At 39.6% G+C, this 20,554-nt stretch overlaps 1 protein-coding gene across 2 annotated transcripts in view; it reads right to left on the bottom strand.

Moving 5' to 3' along the window:
- gabrb3 (gamma-aminobutyric acid type A receptor subunit beta3) overlaps positions 1-20,554 on the bottom strand; it is a 68,643-nt gene that overhangs the window by 9,601 nt on the left and 38,488 nt on the right. For both annotated transcript variants that reach the window (XM_035410428.1, XM_035410429.1), the window contains exons 4-7: positions 12,784-13,004; positions 10,780-10,862; positions 8,557-8,694; positions 6,925-7,077 (exon numbers count right to left, since the gene is read on the bottom strand). In XM_035410428.1, coding sequence (XP_035266319.1) covers positions 6,925-7,077; positions 8,557-8,694; positions 10,780-10,862; positions 12,784-13,004 — 595 coding nt within the window. The remainder of the gene's footprint in view (positions 1-6,924; positions 7,078-8,556; positions 8,695-10,779; positions 10,863-12,783; positions 13,005-20,554) is intronic.

The following is a 20,554-nucleotide window of genomic DNA, read 5'->3' on the forward strand; positions in this document are numbered from 1 at the left end:
TGCTTGTGTAATATTTTTCACCTGGGGGAGGTGTGAACACACATATATGAGAGAGCAAATATACATGAAAACCTGTGCACCACACACACACACCCTTTACTTTACCAACATGCAGGAGTCATGTGTGAAACAGTGAGTGCACCCTTACTGCTTCCATATGAACTATGAAGGTGATTAGAAACAGGTGCCGCTAATCAAGTGCAGATGATTGGTTGATCATCAGGAACTACTTCCACAACAGAACAAACTTTGACAGTCTGTCTGGAGAATTCAGGTTTGTGGTAACACAACATGCTGAGGAAAAACAATATCTGTGATGACCCCAAAGAAGCAAAGGCTGCTGCTCATCAGTCATGAAAGGGTAATAAATCAACTTCTGAACAATGTGAACTCCATCATTCCAGAGTGAGAAAGGTCATTTTGAAATGCAGAATATTCAAGACTGTCACCAGTCCACGCAGAAGCGAACAGGAAATTATCAGTGCATTATACCAGTGTATTATAAAGGAAAATGTGAGCCAAACTGCTTACACTTGGCTGAAAGTGGATCAGGACAATGATCCTAAGCATACCAGTCAATTAACGATTTAATGGGTGAAAAAAAAAATCAGGGTTTTGAAATTGCCAAGTCAAAGTCCAGAGCTCAAATCTATTGAGATGTTGTGGCAGGGCCGTAAGAAAGCTATGCATAAACAGATGCCCTCAAACAGCTGAAGCATTTTTGTAAGGAGTGGGCCAGAATTCCCCTGATGCACTGTAGGAGACTGATAAACTCATACAGAAAATGATTACTTTGGGTTATTGCTGCTAAAGGGGGTTCTTGAAGCTATTGAATCAGGTGAACTTCTTCACTGAATGCTTCTACGTGTTGTCTTATTTTTGGTTGAATAAATAACGACAGTTAAATTTGTTTTGTATTGTCACATGGTATTATTTATGTCATAATATGTAAAACCATAGAATTGAAAGAGGGTGTGCATTCTTTTTCACATCACTGTGTAAGCAATTTTGGTTGATTTAATCTGCCTCAGCATGTCTGGATGCTGACTTGAACTGGTATATACTTTCTGTAGATTTGAATTGATCAAAGGGGCGTGGCTGATGGCCAACCGGAACCAAATGTGAGGCAGACAAACACACATGCAAAGGTGATATTGCTTGGTTAATGAAAATCCGCTTGGCTAATGAAATCAGCCTCGGTATGCATAATGGTGTTTAGGGATAGACCTGCCAGCGATGTGGAAGTGCAAAAGGGGATATGAAAGACTATCAAAGTCTGTCAGAAGGTTAGCAGACATTCATAACAACGGTAACAATGACCATTTGGTTACCTGCCACCTCCTTGGTACATTTTGTTTGGGGAAAGGGGCATACAGCAGGTGCCTGAACAACACTGCATTGTAATTGACCTTCCTTACTTTCACCTGGTATGTTGCATACTGTAAAGGATTATATTTTTGCTCTGTCAATAAATTGTTATTGACCTAATCTCTGGAATAAAACATACAAGTTGTATTTTACAAAGGACCAAACTCCTACAACTGTATGTACCAATGCATAAAGTTTTTTAAAGGCTGCCTTTACACCATGTGTCTACTGAAAAGGTATGTTTTAATGGACCAAGCATGTTATACAGTACCACAGTCCACCTACACACAGGTGCCACTATAAGTTATTCAATAATTTTCCTGATATTATTTCTTCATCATGGAAAACAAGGTTTCCTACTTCAGGAGAGACCATCCATCAGTAGACGATTCAGGCACATTTATTAAGCGTCTTTACTGTGACAGCACTGCGTCTATGCATTTCACAGAAATTTCTAATAATACTGTAACAATTTATAGCAAGAAACAGTTCTTCTATCTCTGTTATAGCTGAAACTGCCCAGGTTTCACACAGTGCTGCCACCAAGGTCAGAATTATTCATTTTAAGTAGTTTAAAGGAAAGTCTCTATCTCCTACCCTGGCTTGCTCACAGAACAAATTATACTAAGCCACTAAACAATACCTATTATTACCAAGCAAACAATTTAAGAATAAACCATACTTGCATAAAAAGGTGAACTGAATCATATAATTGTGAATGATTATGAAATATTAAAATAGGACTGAGATTTGATCGGCATTCAGTTCTTAACTATGTCTTATGATTAAATGCAAGTCTTCATTTTTTTCAAAACAAACAGATTTGGTGAGTTCAGTCAAAATCAACTCACAAAATCGGGTTTGTGAATAACAAAAAAGTAACACTTGCATATTTTTCAAAGTCAGGGAGGGCGAATGCTATTTGAATCCAGGCCTACGCCCACATCACCAAATGCTCTGTCGATGAAATCCCTTCAACAAATTAAATAACCAATGGAGCTACTCTGAACTGACACAGGAAAGAACACACTGAGGAAGTACGGTCTCCCTGGAAATTAGCACTCTGCTGTGCTTCTCTGGTCCTAAGCATGGGGATAAGATGGTGGTGGTAAAACCTTACAAGTAGGTGGAGAAGGGAGGAGGTCCACAAATCACTGAGGCATTTGGGAACCACCACAGAGCAACACTGAAAGTAACTGGTGGATTTTCTGGCTATACCTTCAGAATCCCAGTGGGAATTACCAAGATGCAGTCGAAAAGTATTCACCCTGCACTGTTGGTGGTGTCAGCTGATTTTTACCAACATACATCTGGTGATTGGTGGAGCTCCTTTCTGTTTTCTATCACAAATTATCCCTGCTTTACTATCCCTGGTCCTATGAAAAAGATGGAAACCTAATTGGTGAGGTACATGCACAACCAAGCTCCCAAACAGGCAATGAAAGCAATGTGTGAATGGTAGCACACAAAGCTTAGGGCACCCGTTCCCACGGATACCCGTGTGGCAGCTTTGGGTCAGAGACAGAGAACGAGCGCCTGTGGCAAGCTCTGGCCCAGACTCGTCACTAAATTTATCTCCTGAAGGATGGTGCCTTCTAGTATGGGAAATAGCCCTGCAACCACAAAGAGCCCACCATATGGTACATGCGTCATTTCATGATTACCCGTGGTGTCACTGTCTCATTTCTATTAAAAAACCAGACATGTGAAGCTATCATTTTAATAACCCTTTGGAAATGTATTCTTAGTTAGTGGTTGCAATGTCTCTACCGCAGTGATTTATTTGTTTATTTATTTATTGGTGATTTATGTTTAATTTATTTTTTGTTACAAATGAAAATAGTTTGAGCAGGTGTTCACTACTAGATATACTACTTGATACTGCATAAATCTTTTTTACATTGTGTGTTTGGTGCAAACAAAGCCAACAAGCAATTAATTAATATTAATGGTTGTCAAACATGTATGCATGCTGATCACATAAATTCTATTAGCATTTTCAATTACCCAAATCTAATTAAAGTCATAATTAAAATACAGAGGAAGAATTTGAATGCTCTGCATTTTTCAACATTAAATGAGTCACAGTTCATTTGTGAAAAGAACACATGCGCTTGTAAATAGGGCAGCCGTGCAGCATAAAAGTTAAGGAACTGAGCTTGCAACTCAAAGGTTGTCGGTTTGATTCCTACGTCGAGCACTGCTGTTGTACCCTTGAGCAAGGTACTTAAACTGCACTGCTTCAGAAAATATCCAGCTGCATAAATGGATTGTATGCACTAAAATCTTTCTCTGCTAAATGCCTAAAATGTAAATAGAATAACACATTTGCACATATTGACAAATCATTGAAGGCTCCTTTTCATTTCTCAGTTCTGTTTTTTATCAACCATCTATTATAAAAGCTACTGTCTTTCTGTTTGATAGTATCCACATCCACGTCACTCACCTTATAAAAATGTGAACATTATTGCGATCAAGGAAATGTGGCTCAATGCAGTACATGTCCACTTTATTTCCTAATGCCACAGACCTTTGCAGTTGCATTCACTGCACATCCCAAGACGTCCAGAGGACAGTCTCAAAATGAATGAATATTTCATTACTAAACATGAAGGTTCAATAACGTACAATGCGATGAAAAGAAAGAGGGCAGATGGCTCTCTGGGGTCACATCAAATAATGGGTGCCAGAACATCTGGACTAGGGCGGCCATTTTCAGATCTATGCAGGGGGTCACAAGCCAAGAACATCCAGCAGCCAAATCTCTCTAAATCTGCTTGGCATATTGCCTCATCCACACTCACAAAGATCGGCCTTTCTATATGTGACAAGTATATCTATAAACACATAAAGGTACTACATTTGATTTCACATTTTTCCATGCTGTTGAAAGAATAACAACAAAAACATGGTCCTAGCAATCAGTTCAATGGTTATTAGTGGCCCTCTGCTTACATTAACCAAATGTGCTGTGTGTACGGTTTAGTATAAATTGTTAAAAAATATATATATTTATATATAACTGTTATATTTCTGTTGACAGCATCTATAATGTATTTTTCTTTTCACATCTGGCAGATGATTAACTAGACTGGCCTCCTCCATATGAATGTTTCTTATATATCCTTGTTCTACAGTAGCCATCTTTGGTGGGGAAATAGTGTAGTGCATTTTACATATGTGAAATATGTGTTATGTCTGACAGCAATATGTGTATGTAGTGCAATGTCTGAAAGTGGAAATTGTGTTTTCAGTGACTAGAGATAAGAGATGACTAGAGTTTATTGCACTTTAACGGTGTTATTAGGACATTATGTTACTGGTATGACATGATATTAATTATTTTGGAACTATGGCTATAACCTCTTTTGACACATTCTGCAAAACAATTTATGCCAGAACTTGTATTGATTGACTTGTATTTATGAAATTCATAAAATGCTAAATTACTGCCACCAAAAATAAAGTACAACTGACTATTTCTCAAAGGCACTTTCCCCAAAAGACCATATGCACTTCTGCCTCAAAAGACTTGCAATGTCTGTAAAGTGTCAGCACCTTTATCTGAATATCACTTTGCAATGCTTCGACTACCACTGACCTCAGTAAATCCAACTTCCGGTAACTTCTTTGGATCTGAAGCACTTATATTCCAGCCAAGATATCCCAAGCCTGCTACGTTGATTTACATGGCCAACATGGAAACCAAGTCTTAGGTGAATGGAGGCATACAGTATATCCTAAGGTAATATCATTATTATTTTGGACACTAACAACACAACCACATTTCTGGAGCCACTACATCCAATATGAAGTACAATTAATCGGTTATTTATTTACTGTATTCTCAACAGTTCACTTTCTGGGTTCAAGTTATTTGGTTTATTTATTTATTTTTTACTTTGAGTTAAGTGCATGTTTGATTGGCGCAGACAGTTTTTGTGTTCGATGAAGGATATTTTCGATTTACAGAAGATTCTGACAAGAAAATAAAAGATGTTTGTGTGTGTGCTTTCTTATTCGAGACCATAAACCATATACCCCTATGCAAGAGATGTAGTATATTTGTTAGAGACCTCTGTATCTAAAATATTCTTTACTGCACATAAAAACTATGGGTCGATTAAAAACATACAATATAGCTGAAATAGTGTTTTTAAAAACTCAGAAAGTGAGTTTCTCTTTAAGAAGAAGCTAAATAAAAAGAGAACATTGAGTACCATGCCATTTTAGACACTTGTTATATTCTAGCCTTGATTGTTATTTCAAATTGATCCCCAAATATCTTTATTTGAGCTTTTGGTGAAATCGTGCCTTTTTAATTGAGATTTTATATAAAAGCAAATTTAGGTTCTAAAATAGATTTCTCATAATACTGCTAAACAGATGTATAACTCCTATCAAAGAAAAAAGTAAAACTGAAATAATGGGAAAATAATAGGCCAAGTGTGTCATTTAGTTTAAAAGCACTAGTGCAGCAGTTTACTGCTGACTGCATTGTTGGTGTTAGCTCTATCTGGAAGCTTCTTTCTGCTCTCTCACAGGTGGTAATGGAAAGCTTTCAACTGCACCTCACTGCAGGTGAATCACACTGTACCTACAGAAACTACAGACCGATTTTAACCCCAAAATTTTATTTACTGCCTCTACTCTACGTCTTCTTATTCCACTTCTTTACATTGATAGTGAAAAATCAAGTGGTTTGATTGCTCTGTCTGTCAATAAAGAACACAAAACTGCAAGTACACACACACACACAAGTACACGCACATACAGGCACATACTCAAGCATACACACACACATACGCGCACACACACACACGCACTCACTATATCACAGGTTACTGGAGGGGATCTCTAACAGGAGGAGGGCAGTGGGTGGCTGGTGGTAAAAGATGCAGGGATGAGAGTTTACTGTAGTAGGAGTGGTGATATTCTCTCCAGCTGGAGGGTCCCGCCAGGCTGCCGGGTCATGCTGAATCACAGCCTGGACCAGGGATGCTAACTTCATCTCATTATGCAACCCCAGCAAACGGGCATCATTATCCTGTACAAGAGCCTGGGCACTGCTGGATACTGCAAGTCACTGCCCTCTCCATGTCTCTCCCCAACACAAAAAACACCCCCACATCTGCGATGCTATAATACTGCTGACGTCCAAAGCACGTCAGCTTTTTGAAGTAAATTATGTCTTGCAATGACTATAAAACTATATGACAGGTTCTGTTTATTTATGATAATTCCTGGTTGCTAGATTCTGGAGGGCTTGGCCACTGATCTTGAAGCAGAGAAAGTCCACAGAAGGTAACTGCATGTGCCTATGTATAGTAAATGACATCTTTCATTAGTCTGTGTCAAATCATTCCCTGACACATTCAGCCCTGATGACAAATGTGAACACAAACATGACATGACACACAATTGCAGATGTTATTCCTCATTGCCATTAAACATGGGAGAGAGAGAGAGAGAGAGAGAGAGAGAGGGAGAGAATTACGCATTTACAGCATTGAAGGCAACTGCAATATTTTGCAGCTGTTACAGTGAACGTACCCAATGCTACACGTGCAGCTGAGGCGTCGTAATTGATCCAAAATGACACCCAAGATAAGATGGTGATCAAAATGGAGGGCATGTACGTCTGCAGAATGAAGTATCCGATGTTTCTCTTCAGTTTGAAACTCAGAGACAGTCGTGGGTAGGCTCCTAAGGAAACATGATTGGAAAAAAAAAAAAGAAGAAAAAGCTATTTATTTCAAGGGGCATGCAGCCATACTTTGTTTTGTTTCAGTTGCTATGGCAATGGCAGCATGGATTGGGTTTATTGCCATGGCAACAAGCATCTGCAGTCCAAACTGCACAATGATTTGTGATAGCTTAGCCTTGAGCTCCAGGCCCATAATGGTAAAGGCTAAATAACTAAATATGCATGTTTATTTCAGTTGTACATATACAATAAAAAGCAGTTTGAATATTTGAGCCTTTTAAAAAAGGAAAATACTGTAATAATATGTGCATTTCTTAAAATGTTCTAGAATGTCTATCATAAATACCAGAGGGACATTTAGAGGTATTTACATTTACATGTAAATAATGTAATAGGAGTATATAAGAGAGGTCTCCATTTTGTGTATACATTAATCAGGGAGTGTATACTTTCCCAAGAAAAGAAAACACAAATTTAGCATATATTTATGGTTGACCAGATTATCCGTTATGTACATACCATTTATTATTTCTTTTTTAATTAAACAGAATGAAGAGACTAGCTCATTAGTGTAGACTGCAACATCCTGTGGCCTGCTTGCCCACATCTGCACCATGCTAACAAGAAGCTTGCTGTTCTCTGTTCTCAAAATATGTTTCAAAAAACTAATATCCATTATAGATGTGATTAATTTAGGAGTGGGAATACAGGGGGATGAATCATAGCTGTAGTGTCTCCACGAGTGTTCAGAGCTTTCGAAGGGAATAATTTATGCTGTGGGTCCAGTGCCTCATGAATATCTGATGCCCTGTATCAAGTGCTGCATTTTTTAGAAAGGGCTTGAAGAAACAGTAGGGTAATTGGCACTCCATTATCATCCTCCATTCCAGTGTAATACCGACTGAAGTTTGTGCATGATGTGAACTTGGTAATTAGGCAGGCTTTCAGATAAGTGGTACAGGAGAGTGGGGGGGGAGGGGGGGGTTCTTATGGGAACGGCAGAGGAAAAACAGGAGGATCACAAGATCTTTTACCACAAACTTTAACAAAGTTAATCATGTTCAAGCATCTCTGCCACAAGCACTGGAAATCACATCTGTCTGTGCATGATTTACTGTTCCGATAAAGAGATGAGGACAAAGCAAATAGAATATTCAATACACAGAGAAACAAGTTGCATTTCAAATCGCATACTCAAGATCTCGCTTCATTTTTATTTTAGAAGAAAATAGTGCAAACATGGATCTGTGTTCTTAATTAGACTGCCTAGAAAGGATTTGGAGAGCAATACATCATTATAAAGTTCAACTTCATAAACTTCTAACATCACTCCTTAGTGGTGTCTTGCCAAAACACTTTTGGTCTTTCTGCAAAACCCAGTCTTTACATCAGACAGAAGACAGTCCCTAGAGATGCAGCAGCTCAGACGATCAATCATTGTTTCGATGTTATGTCAGAAAATTATTGATCTCACTTACCTGTGGAAAAGACAACGTTTCTTGAGACCAGCTTGTAGTCCACAATTGAAAACTGAGGCAGCTCGATTCTGGCCACCCCAGTCACGGCGCCTTCTCCCCCTTTCCAGTAAAACTCAATGTCATCTGTCGTGTAGCCATCTGCACCAAGGTAAGGAAAGCACAAACTTATAGAGAGGGACTGTCATGGAATGTTACTTCATGACTTCAAAGACATACATGAATAAAACGCTGGCAGGTTACAACAAATTATCCACACTGAGATATAAATATTCTAAAGAAAAGGAAAATCTTCATATTCTAAGTGACTTCAGTTTTATGAATACTATCAAGAAATTCCTCTGGATAGTTTTACCATTTTCCCTCTCTCCCTGTGTTCACAGTACACAGACTAACTCTCACTGCTAAATTAACTGTTAAATCATATAAAATAATTTATATGAAGGGTCAATATACTGTGTTAACAGTTAAAAATACTCTATCAGAGCATCTTTTATATTTTTCCACCAATTTTTTCACAACCACAACTCCGCCAAGCATGTTGATTGTCCTCTAGCAACCCTTCCTGCCTACTTCAGGAGGAGAGGGCTGTAGACACGTGACTCCTCCAATTCACATGATGACTAATCTTGCTTCTTTCCACACTGCAGATGCACCACCAATCACATACTGCCCATGTCATCCGAGGATAACAAGGTCAGTATGTTCTCAGTTTGTGCATCTGCAGGCGCCTGGCCTGACCAGGAGTGGCCGCTAGACAGTGATGAGGCCAATGGAAATAGATGGCTTATCCCCCATCATTTCCCATTGAGGCTGGACCAATTGTTGCCAACGTGGACTTCCGTCCATGGCCACACCCAGACACAGCACTCACTTTTGCCCTAAAAATACCTCTATCAGAGTTGATTATACATTGAACATATTACTGTGTATGGATGTGATGCCCAGATTGTTCTCATATACCATAAAACAGAGACTGGGAGAGACTGCAGTAAGGCATGGTATTTAATAATCTGGGTTTGTTGTACAACATGACAAATGACACAAATCAGCCTGGTTAAGGCTGCCCATAAAGCAAATGGATATGACCCAAAAGATTTCCAAACTCTAAGATCAGTTTGGGTGATATTTTTTCTTGGTGTGCCATTTTATGTGGTATTTCACATAAGGCTGGATTTGGTAAAACATTTTTACCGAAGATGCAACTGAATTTGGATTTTAAAAAGGGTTGTAGACATAAGTTACCTTTTTATTTAAAAATGGGTTGTGTAATATACTTCAATGCCAGATTACAGTTGCGGTTCTAGTATCACAGCTTGAATGTGATCATAGGTCATTTGCTTCCTATAATGTATAATTAGATGTGTACCTGAGTGACACATTTACAATCATTTTTGCCATGTTAATTTTCTTGTATCTTGAACAGTGTGTGCACACATTCATTAAGTATGTAACAAGCAGCTAGGGGTCACCAACCCCAAAACCATGATGTCATCTATTTGTTGTGAATGCTGCAAATCAAAGGAGATTGATGAACATGAACAGTTACTATAGCTGTGATTTTTCTTGTTTTATAACACCAGTCTTATGGAAGATACACATACGCTATTATAAGAAAAGTGTTCTGGATTGCGGGAATTATGAAATCAGTTCTACCCAGCGCAACCTTCCTCTGTATGGTGTGCACTTGTATATAGTTGGCGAGGACTGCACAAGAGACAAAAGCCTCTTGCAATTGATTAGCCTTAAATCTGACTGAAAATTAATGTCATTGTTTCTTCTGTTTCTGGAAAAAAAATATTTCTTAAATTTGGCAATCACCTAAATGAAACTAACAAAACTGTGTTTCCAAAGAAAAAGTACCCCTTGCATTTATTTGTAAGACACAGTCAATGACAAACTGTTGATGGAATCTAGGCTTCAGGCATGTGATAAAAGAAAACCTCCGCTGAATTCTGTCGTTTTGTCGTGGCTGTTGCTTCATTAATATTACCGAATACAACATGGCTTTGAGAGCCACCATTAAGAGTAGAGGCCTATAACTCCTAAGGTGAATTACCAAATATAAAATCTATTTTAATTTATTGTCCTTCATCCTTATTGCAGTAGTAGTGTGAATTCAGTAATATACAGCTATTATTTGTATAATACAGTATTTAATATGACGAGGCGATTGGCTTATGAAAGAGATGGGAATGAACAGGCTGCTGGGGGCACACAACTCACAACTCTCAATTTCCAGGGTACAGTTCTGTTCATCCAGAGGGTATCTCCGCAGGTCCATCATACAGGCAGCTGTCGTGGTGATCCTGAATGGGAAGGTGAGGGGTGGGGGGGTATAAAAATATTCACACTCATGGAATTAAAAGTTAAATATCTGTCAAGGACAAGAAGTTTTTTGCTTTTGCTCGTGTTGCTGCTGTGCCCTCGATCAAGGTGTCGCCCAGAATGTTCCACAGGCTCACATCATTAAACATTTTTATATACAAACTGTTTTTCTTTTTAGTTTTACAAGACTCCCATCTCATTTGCGATTTCATTATCTTATTGGTACCACCTCACCAGCTCTCCACCCTCATGGTGTGTGTTGTTTGGAATTAAAACACACCGGTGCATGATAAGGAATTATGATTCATAGCCACGTAGCGACGGCGGTTGGATCTGCGCTGTGTGACCCGAACCTCAGCACTTGCTACAATACTGCACCGCAGAGGAAGCGCTTCTGGGAGATATCATTCATCATCAGTCTAGCTATGTGTGGTATGATATCAGATTACCACAGACTCAAATCAATACGGAAAGTCGAAACGTCATCAGCGATGATCACTCAAAAACTCTAATTAAGTCTTTGACATGATGACAGCCTTGAATAATCAGCAATAATGAGCAACATGTGAGAACTGGATAAGAACTGAAAAAAAGAAAATGGAAAACACCTGAAGGGTGACCGGCAGGCCTCAGTGATGACATTTTCTTTCAGTGTACAAAGGAAAAATGTGATGATTAAACTTTGATTCTCAGAAATTTTTTTTATAGAAACTATCAAAATATTATTGAAGTAAAACCAGGAAAATATATACTGTATAGAAATTAACTATTTTCCCTTAATCAAAAAATCTACCCCTGAAAGTAGATATAAATCATATACGGCTTAACTTATGGAAGCAAATGCTCATGTATAACCTACCTGAAAATAGAGGCTCTATTCTCAACTGGAAGTAGCTCCATTCTACAATAATTAGCTCGTACACCTGTAGTGATGCTTTAGGATTAGGTATATAAGACTGCTATCCACATACAACACCATTTCACTGATGAAGCCAATACATTGAAACATTAAATCTTCTAGCCTTATCTTAGCTGAAATTCTGATAGTACTGATCGTATGAGACTGCATTTATTTAAATCCTCTGACCAGCATACCTCTGATATTTAACACCCTGTGTTAGCCTGTTATACTGCAAAATGTTCAATGTAAACTCTACAGTTCAAGAGTCCAAGAATGCTCAGATGTAAAATCTAAGAGTTCATTTAATACTGAGAATATTTCTGTGTATGTTGGTCACCTTCAGCAGCGTTTCTGTAACTCTGCTTTCTATGGATCTACAGGAATGGTTCCTGTGGCCGTGACCACTTTGGTCCTGTAGGACTGCTCATCGTTAACACTGTGATTAAAACAGTGAGGGGCCCATCTGCACAGTGCATTTGCGTGCCTTTGAGAGAGCATTAGTTAATCTAAAAGGCTGATGAACTTCATTTCAGAGATGAATTAATGTGGGTGCACCCATCCACATTACCATATAAGTGTGTGCATTTATCTGTTAATGGTTCCAGACAAGGCAAACATCTGTAATATTTGGTCTCCCTGAATGTATTTTTTAAAATCTTGTGTTGCCTAACTGTAATAGTCAGCAGAGGTTAATCCTGTTTATTTTTTTCTCTTTCGGATTACTTGTGGTCTGTTTTACAACACTTTACCAGCAGTACTGCATATCTGCAGTAAAGCCACTTTGCGAGGTGTAAGACTAAAGCTCTCCCAAAATAGCAGACTGCTGCATGTACAGATGAAGGTCGATAGATCAACCAGATTAGGAAACGACCAGGCAGTAACGTACATTCGCAGCTCAGGAGTCGTGTAATGCGGTTCAGTCCAAGCTCTCCTCCCTAATCCTCTCCGGTGGAAAAATCAGACTAGCAAAGAGCGCTTGTTTTTCTTTTCAAAGCACTCACCTCAGGCCGTAGAGAACCGTGCCGTCGGGGTGGAGCCGGATCATCCGGTTCTTCACTGTGACACCATGCACAAAGGACTTCTTGTCGTTCAGGAAGTATGTGTCTGGGACCCACAGCTGATCTGCCACCCGGTTGTCGAGTGTTAGGTTCAATGGTATGCCTGCGTAGGCCAGCCGTTTATCTCTCCAGTATTGTTGGAAGTACATGGTCAATGTGTAGTCCTGAAAGAAAATGAGCATGCTATTACTCCCCAGCTAATATCAAAGAACTAGTAACACTTTTTATGAATGGTCATTAGCTACACCGTCAAAAGCACTATACATACATTTATAAATGCTTACGTCTATAACCACAAATAGGCTTGAGCCATGCGTCACTTGTCATAGTAACGTCACTTTCTGTGTCTGTAGTGACATAACACACCATATGTTTATTATCTGCCATAGCCTTAATTAATCTTTGTGTAGTGTAGAGCTAATAAAGAAGCTATTTTCGAATTGCAAAAAGCACAGTGCAATATATGAAAACGTATGGACAGAAACTGTATGAGTTTTTGTAAAAATGAGCAGTACTACATTGTACGGCTTTCTGAGAAAGTATAGCATTTAGACAGTGAACACAAGGCAGTATTCGGAGTTTGGTATTAGGAGTGCAGGATCCGTGCAATTTGCCCTCAGCTATGTTTTAGCCAATAAAGAACCGTCAGGCAGGCAAACTTCCTGAGATAGCATACCATGATTTGTACAACTGCTTGATTAATCCGCAGTCATATTTCACCAGAAAGGTTCTAAAGGCCTTTTGAGGCTTAGAAGAACTTTGACCAGTTGGGTGACCGGGATTGAGATATGGAAGGTGCCCAACAAGTCTTTGTTTTTGATCCGGTCCAAAGTGAGCTGTACTTTAGCTACATTTCACTAGCCGTGGCTAGATCCAACCCCCTTAATGGTTCCCTGTAACTGTTATATTAGGCTATAATCTAGTTCAGGCAATTCAAAATTGTATCATGTACAGGGCTTCACAATAAGGAGTCCCCACTGGCCAGGGGCCAAAATGAGCTTGGTTTGGGCCACTTCATTGATCTGTCACATTACCAATCCGGTCAGTGCCATAAATAAGTCTTATCCAGGTGAAAGAGAGAGAGTTGTTCTACCAAATAGCATATAGGAAAACTACACTACAACAGTCATTTTTGTACTGACCCTTGCTTCTCAATAACGAATGTTACAGCTTGATCATACATGTACCAATGCTTTCTTTTAAACAAATGACTTTACAGCCATCCTTTCTCTACTGGGACTTGCTTATCAATAATGTTACAGCTTTATTGTCATTTTTGTCACGACACTTGCTTACAAATTACTAACCTAAGCCTTACAGCTTAAACGTTCATTAAAATGTGTACTGGCTAACATCTCAATCGGTTCGACATATTAACTCGTAAGATAAAACAGCTTTTAATGTTATCATTTTAATGTTACTTCAGTAAATACTGTAGCTATCTACCAAACTCCTATCTCTATTTATTGTTAGCAAGCTACTTAACTGCCTATTGGTAGATATTAGCTCAGTTATTGCTATAATTGTTTTATCCTTAATTAAACTACAAGCATATCGCCTCAGAATTCTAAATCCCCGGGCAAAGGAGATGTCATCCACGATTCCCAACACTTTGCATCTGTGAATAGTCAAAACTGCTAAGAAAGATTAAGCTTGTCCACAATTTACTTGCGGCGACTGACTGATTTTTATATTTAATAATGGACAACATTTTTTAACCAACACTGTAGATTGGTATTTTTTGACACTTTTAAATGTAAATAGCATGTAGCCAAATCGCCATAAAAAGTGCTTGTGGTTATTTTGGCAGCTGGGCCAGTGGAAATGTACCTGGGTGAAGTAAAACACTGTCCTTAAGGTCAAGCCCTGGTATAAGGATGGAACTAGGAAAACAATATAAGTGTGTGATTCAGGGATGTGGACATGCTTAAACTCAATTAAACAGGTCCTTCCAGCTTTTACTAATAACAGATAGAATGGGGCATACAACTTCTGTGTGAATGTTTGTTTTCCAGTGTGATTAATGCTAACCCTGCCCCAGTGAAAATTCCAGTTTAAGCCAGTCTAAGATGGTCAAACTGGTTTAAGCTGTATTTTCGACACTTCTAGATGGTCAACCAGCTGTTGACCAACTAACAAACCTATATAGTCAGCTAGTCTACCAGTTTGACCACTTTGCCAGCTTTGTCGAACTAGAGACCAGCTTTGACCAGCCACAGACCAGCTAAAATAATAAAGACAAAAGAAAGTGAAACCCAGGGACAGCTTTTCAGCTCGCCGCTGGGGGCCGCTGGCCAACTTTTCAGCTGCCACTTTCTTTCTGTCTTTTCTGTTGCAAACAAACAAAACTCTCGCAAAAACTTTCTCCCTTGGTGTGTATTCTCTGGAGAGAAACACACCTTTAAACACCTGGGCTGATTAGTTAATGCAACCCAGGTGCGTGTGCTCTCTCCATCAGCCAGTTTTTCCGAGACCAATTCTTCTTCGTCTTATTTATTTTTGCTACAATCACAAAAATAAATAAGCAGAAACGGTTCACACTAAATGCTATTGAATTGTGTAATTACATTATGCATGATTGTTTCACTGTTTTCTGTTTACTTCTTTTTACAAGGCAAGTGTAATGTGATTCTAATCTAAGATTTTACAGCTATTCTTAATAAAATTATCACATTAATTTTACCCCGAAAATAACCTTAATCCTGAGCTCAAGTAGGCTACAACTCTACATCTAACTATAAGCCCAATCATTAAGATAGGCCACACCCTAAAACTAACCTAGAGCCAGCTCCAGTCTTTTATGTAATCATTCAAATTGTGCTGAGTCTGAGCTTTGTGGAAGATCCTTGCTGTTACAGTGCTTGATTTTTTTACTTTGGTGAATTACCTACTTAGCTGAATGATTGGCTATCAAGAGGAACTTAGTTTTTGATGGCATACAGTTTATTGCTGTTTGTTATGGTTAGTAATACACCGATCAGCCACAACATTAAAACCACCTGCCTAATATTGTGTAGGTCCCCCTCGTGCCACCAAAACAGCTCTGATAATTCACCCTCTAACAATATCTTAGCTTTTTATAGCCCTGTAGCAACTAATAATGTAATAAACTACCAATAGTGTAATAACTCCCAATAATGTAATCCATTTCAAATTTTTTATGTAATAAAAACAATAATGTAATAAGTAGTAGTAGTAGTAGTAGTGTACAGTACTTTATTGATCCCCAGGGTGAATTTGCACTGTTGCAGCATCAAAGACAACAAAGTAACACAATCAGATACAAATTTACAGTAGATACAAAATATCAGATATAAATATACAGTAGATACAAATATACACAGAAATCCAAATATACCAGAGGACACCTTCAGAGGTGGAGTCCATGCCTCGACGGGTCAGAGCTGTTCTGGCGGCACAAGGGGGACCTACACAATCTGAGGTAGGTGGTTTTAATGTTGTGGCTGATGTGCTAAAATGTATGGCAGATCAAAGCATAAAGCAAAAGTCTGGTTCTCAGGTTTGTCCCTGATGACATGTATTCAGCCAGCGTCTACAGTTTCTACTGTTTCCTGCCAAGCAAACGCTCCCAATCCACTCCTCCCCCTCACCTCTTTTACGGGAATGGCCAGGCAGCCTTTATGGCCTCTACACCAATCACAGCACACCTTTACAGTGATAGAGCTTGGCCAGTTAATACGCAAAGCTGCCATTGCTGGCTGAGCTTATCACAGAGCTAATGCAGTTCCCAGCTGTATGCATTTGCTACTACAGTAAAGAGGCACACAGTGTCTTGCCACTTTGCCCCAAAACCAGACAGAGTGTCAAGATGTCATTTTTCAAGCACCCTCTCAGATCATCATTCTCATCCCAGCAAATTGCACTGTTACAACAGCGTTGGGTTTGCAGGGCTTGGTCCTGCCCTGGCCAGAGACCATATAACATGCTAAATGCACCTGGGAGATACAGGCAGTAGCAGACATCCTGTTTGCTGGAACCACGTTTGTGGAGACACTCTAATTGAACACATCCTGCCCCAGACCTCTATAGAGGTTGTCTGCTGTTGTACAAAGCACTGCACTGCTGTGACACCAAAGCCCCAAAAAACTCACCACAGTTTCCAGCCCCCAACAACTCCTGCCACTTAGCAAGTACATCAATAGCAATGCTGACAGCATTTCTGACTGATGCACTCATGACATTACATTGTTTCGGTTTTATTTAACAAGATCCCTGACTTGGATATCACCCAAAAAGCTTCTTTAATCAAAATAAAAGGTGGGGGTGGGGAGAGGGGTGTGGGGGGCATGGGAATATGGCTGTGACATTTAGGCAACCTCTGTCGAGTAATATATTTAACAAAGCAGAAAATGAAATACACCAATCCTTGATTACATGACTCTTTCTCTGTGAAATCCATTTTCTATGTGGTAAGTAGACATGATGGCTTCTGTTTGTGCGTGTGTGTGTTTGTGTGTGATTGTGTGTGGGTGTGTGTGTGTTTGTGTGCGTGTGTGTTTGCGTGTGTTTTTGTTTGTGTATGTGTATCTGTGTGTTTACGGAGAATCTAGGGTAAGATTACATCCAAATCTGATCCTCCTCTTTAGCGGATGAAGGGTTCAAGGGTTACCAATGCGCACACATGCAAGAATTCACTAAGAGAGTTTGTGTTTATTTGACCAAAAGCATGTTTATTTAGTTTTATTTTCAGCACCTTTTAAGTTTCAACGTTTTTCAATTCTTTTATCCACTGTTTTTTTATCCGCTGGTTTTAGTAACAGCCTGTGGTTTTAATCAAGTTTTCAAACACACTGGAAATAGCTAAATTACCACGACTACTGTCAAGACCCCCCCCCCCCCCCAGCGGTTACCTGCAGCCCACACCTCAGCCTGCCCCACAAGACCTCTCGTGGACTATTCAGCAGCCTGGTTTCAACATTCTGTCCTGTGTTTTCAGCCATGAGCAGCAAACAGAGCCCCCTGATACATCCTTCATTATGGAGAACAAAATGATGAGATGTGAGGCCTGTGACATAGTGGTGGTTGTGAAGAATGAGCGTTTTATCGCTGTTTTTAAGTGTGATAAATGTACTGAGAATCTGGAGCTGAAAGCCACTGTTATCAAACTCTGTCAGGAGATAAAGGTGCTTGAGGAACGACTGAGCCTGGTGAAGGAATCATCCAGGATACAGGAGGCTTTCGACACAACATTGCCGGGCTGCTCGACTCGGCTAGCCACAACAGGAATTATGGCAGGGGCTTCCTTGGGTGAGAATGACGAGTTCCTGCCCCTGGGCAGAGGGTCATCAGCTGTCGCGCCACCAGCAAGCTCCTGCTACACTCCCCGGGTCGCCGAGGTCCAGTGGAAACAGGCTGGCGGCAAGCATAGGAGAAACTACCTACTGCCGCTGCCATCCCGCCCGGAGCTTTGGTTATCAAACCGCTTGAAAGCCCTCAGCCCCTGTCTCTTAACTTGCCCGCTCCCCTCCACCTTCTCATTTGGATAAAGAAACCTCCACCATTGTTGTGGGGGGATTCCATAGTCCGGGATGTGTCCCTCTCACACCCTTCCCTCGGACCCACCGTTGTACACTGTCATTTTGGTGCCCGGGTCTTGGATATAAACTGACATCTGCCATCACCTCTGAAGACAATAATCAAGCATGTTGGCTCAAATGACACTTCAGCACAACAGTCAAAGGCTCTGAAGAAGGATTTTAACCATTTATTTAGCAGTGTGCAGGCCAGTGGAAAAAAAGTAGCGATTTCTGGCCCTCTCCCATGTTACAAGCGCAAACATGGGAAATACTGCAGACTCTTTGCATTAAATGAATGGCTGCAAGACACATCCAAAACAAAGGGGATATTGTTCATAAAGAACTTGTCTGGCTACGCACTGCTTTCTTTAAATGGAACAGCCTGCACCCTAACTATAGAGGTTCACAGATGCGCTCCACTACAATGGTGTGCTGACTACCTGCGAGAAATGCCTCCCACTGTTATAAAGACTGTTATCTCCTCCCGATCCAGTGACTTCCATAACACTAAACAACACAGGGAGTAATCTGATTTTAATTCCACTAACTGACACCACGCATCATTCTTTGGTGCAACTCAGGCCAGAGCAACTGCGTTTGGCACTGTTAAATATCAGATCCCTTTTACAGTTTTAGTCAATGACCTCATTACAGAATGCCACCAAGACTGTATATTTTTCATTGAAACCTTTTTAAATACTGCTGCACCAGCTGCTCTTATTAAAGTGCCCCCCCAAAAATGATGTCTTTTTCCCATTCCAGTAGACGGGGGGGGGGGGGGGGGGGGGGGGGGCTGCCTCTGTATGCACTAACATTATCAACTGTAGGATTACCTCTTTTGATGGTTTTAGTTCTTTTGAATATCATGCTTCTGTATTGAAATGTCAATCTGCCATGCTTAACTATGTATAGACCACCAAAGCAATGTGGATTTCTACAGATTTCTCTGAGCTCCCATCTATTGCAAACACAAATCATGATGAGATTATCATTCGTGATTTTAACCTGCACGTTGACAGTAAATAGCATACATAAATAGCCTGCCCATCCTGACTCGACCATCATCTGTTGATGACTTGGTAAATGATTTTAGTTCAAAATTATGGTCAACCTTTGACCCTGTTCCACTTGTCAAATTGCAAGGTCTCTTCGAAAATTGAAACGCCCATAGAAAAATGAGACTGCTAATGAACAAAAAGAAAATAAATATTACAGCAAAGCCAAAACGTACATGGAGAAGCACAAAACTGCATGTTCACTATGATATACTGCAAGAGTATCTAGCTAAATATTTCTCTGAATTCATTAACAAAAATCAAAACAATCTATGAGTACTTTTTCCCACTGTTAATAGCTTGATTAATCCTGCTCCCCTAGGCCCCAGTTATTTTTTCTCAACCACTAAGCTGTGTTAAAATGCAGCATTTGAAGGCATTATTTTCACTATTTTCCACATTCTGTTAAATTTGAAAGCACATTCTGTTAAATTTGAAAGCAACATCTGAGGCATCCTTCACCAATTGTGATTATAGTACCTCAGACTTCTCACTTCTGTTAGATTAATGGCGGCTCAAACCAGCAAAGCAGCGGAAGCCAAGGAGTTTGTTTACAAATGTGAAGATACAGTGAACTTGATAATGTGTTGCAATTATATCTAAAAGTACATTTCAGTTATTTAATGCAGTGGAATTATATATTTAATGGTATTAAACCTTTCCCTAATAACCTTTTAGAATGTACTGTTGCACATTGTGAACCCAACTTTAACTTGTTTAACTTGGTGGATGCAGAAATTCTTATAAAAGTGGGATCTTGGGTGAAACCCTCTAGTAGCTCTCTTGACATTTGACCTCTTTGACTGTCTATCAGAGGAAATATTAGTTTTAGTCAATCACTCCCCGTTTACAGGCACATTTCCTGAAGCACTACCATAGTTAAACCACTTCTCAAAAAAGTTACATGGATTGTTCAGTTCTTAGTAACTACAGGCCCATATTCAACCCCATATCCTTTTTTAATTAAGATTTTTTTTTTAAAATTGTTTTTAATCATCTAAATGTATTCCTTCGCAATAACAATGTGCTTGAGATGTTACAGCCTGGTTTTAGGGCAAACCACAGCACAGAGACGGCCCTAGTCAAGGTAGTAAATGATCTTAGAATGAACACTGATGCCAA

The sequence above is a fragment of the Anguilla anguilla genome, chromosome 3 (genome assembly GCF_013347855.1).
Source record: "Anguilla anguilla isolate fAngAng1 chromosome 3, fAngAng1.pri, whole genome shotgun sequence".
Lineage (NCBI taxonomy): Eukaryota > Metazoa > Chordata > Actinopteri > Anguilliformes > Anguillidae > Anguilla > Anguilla anguilla.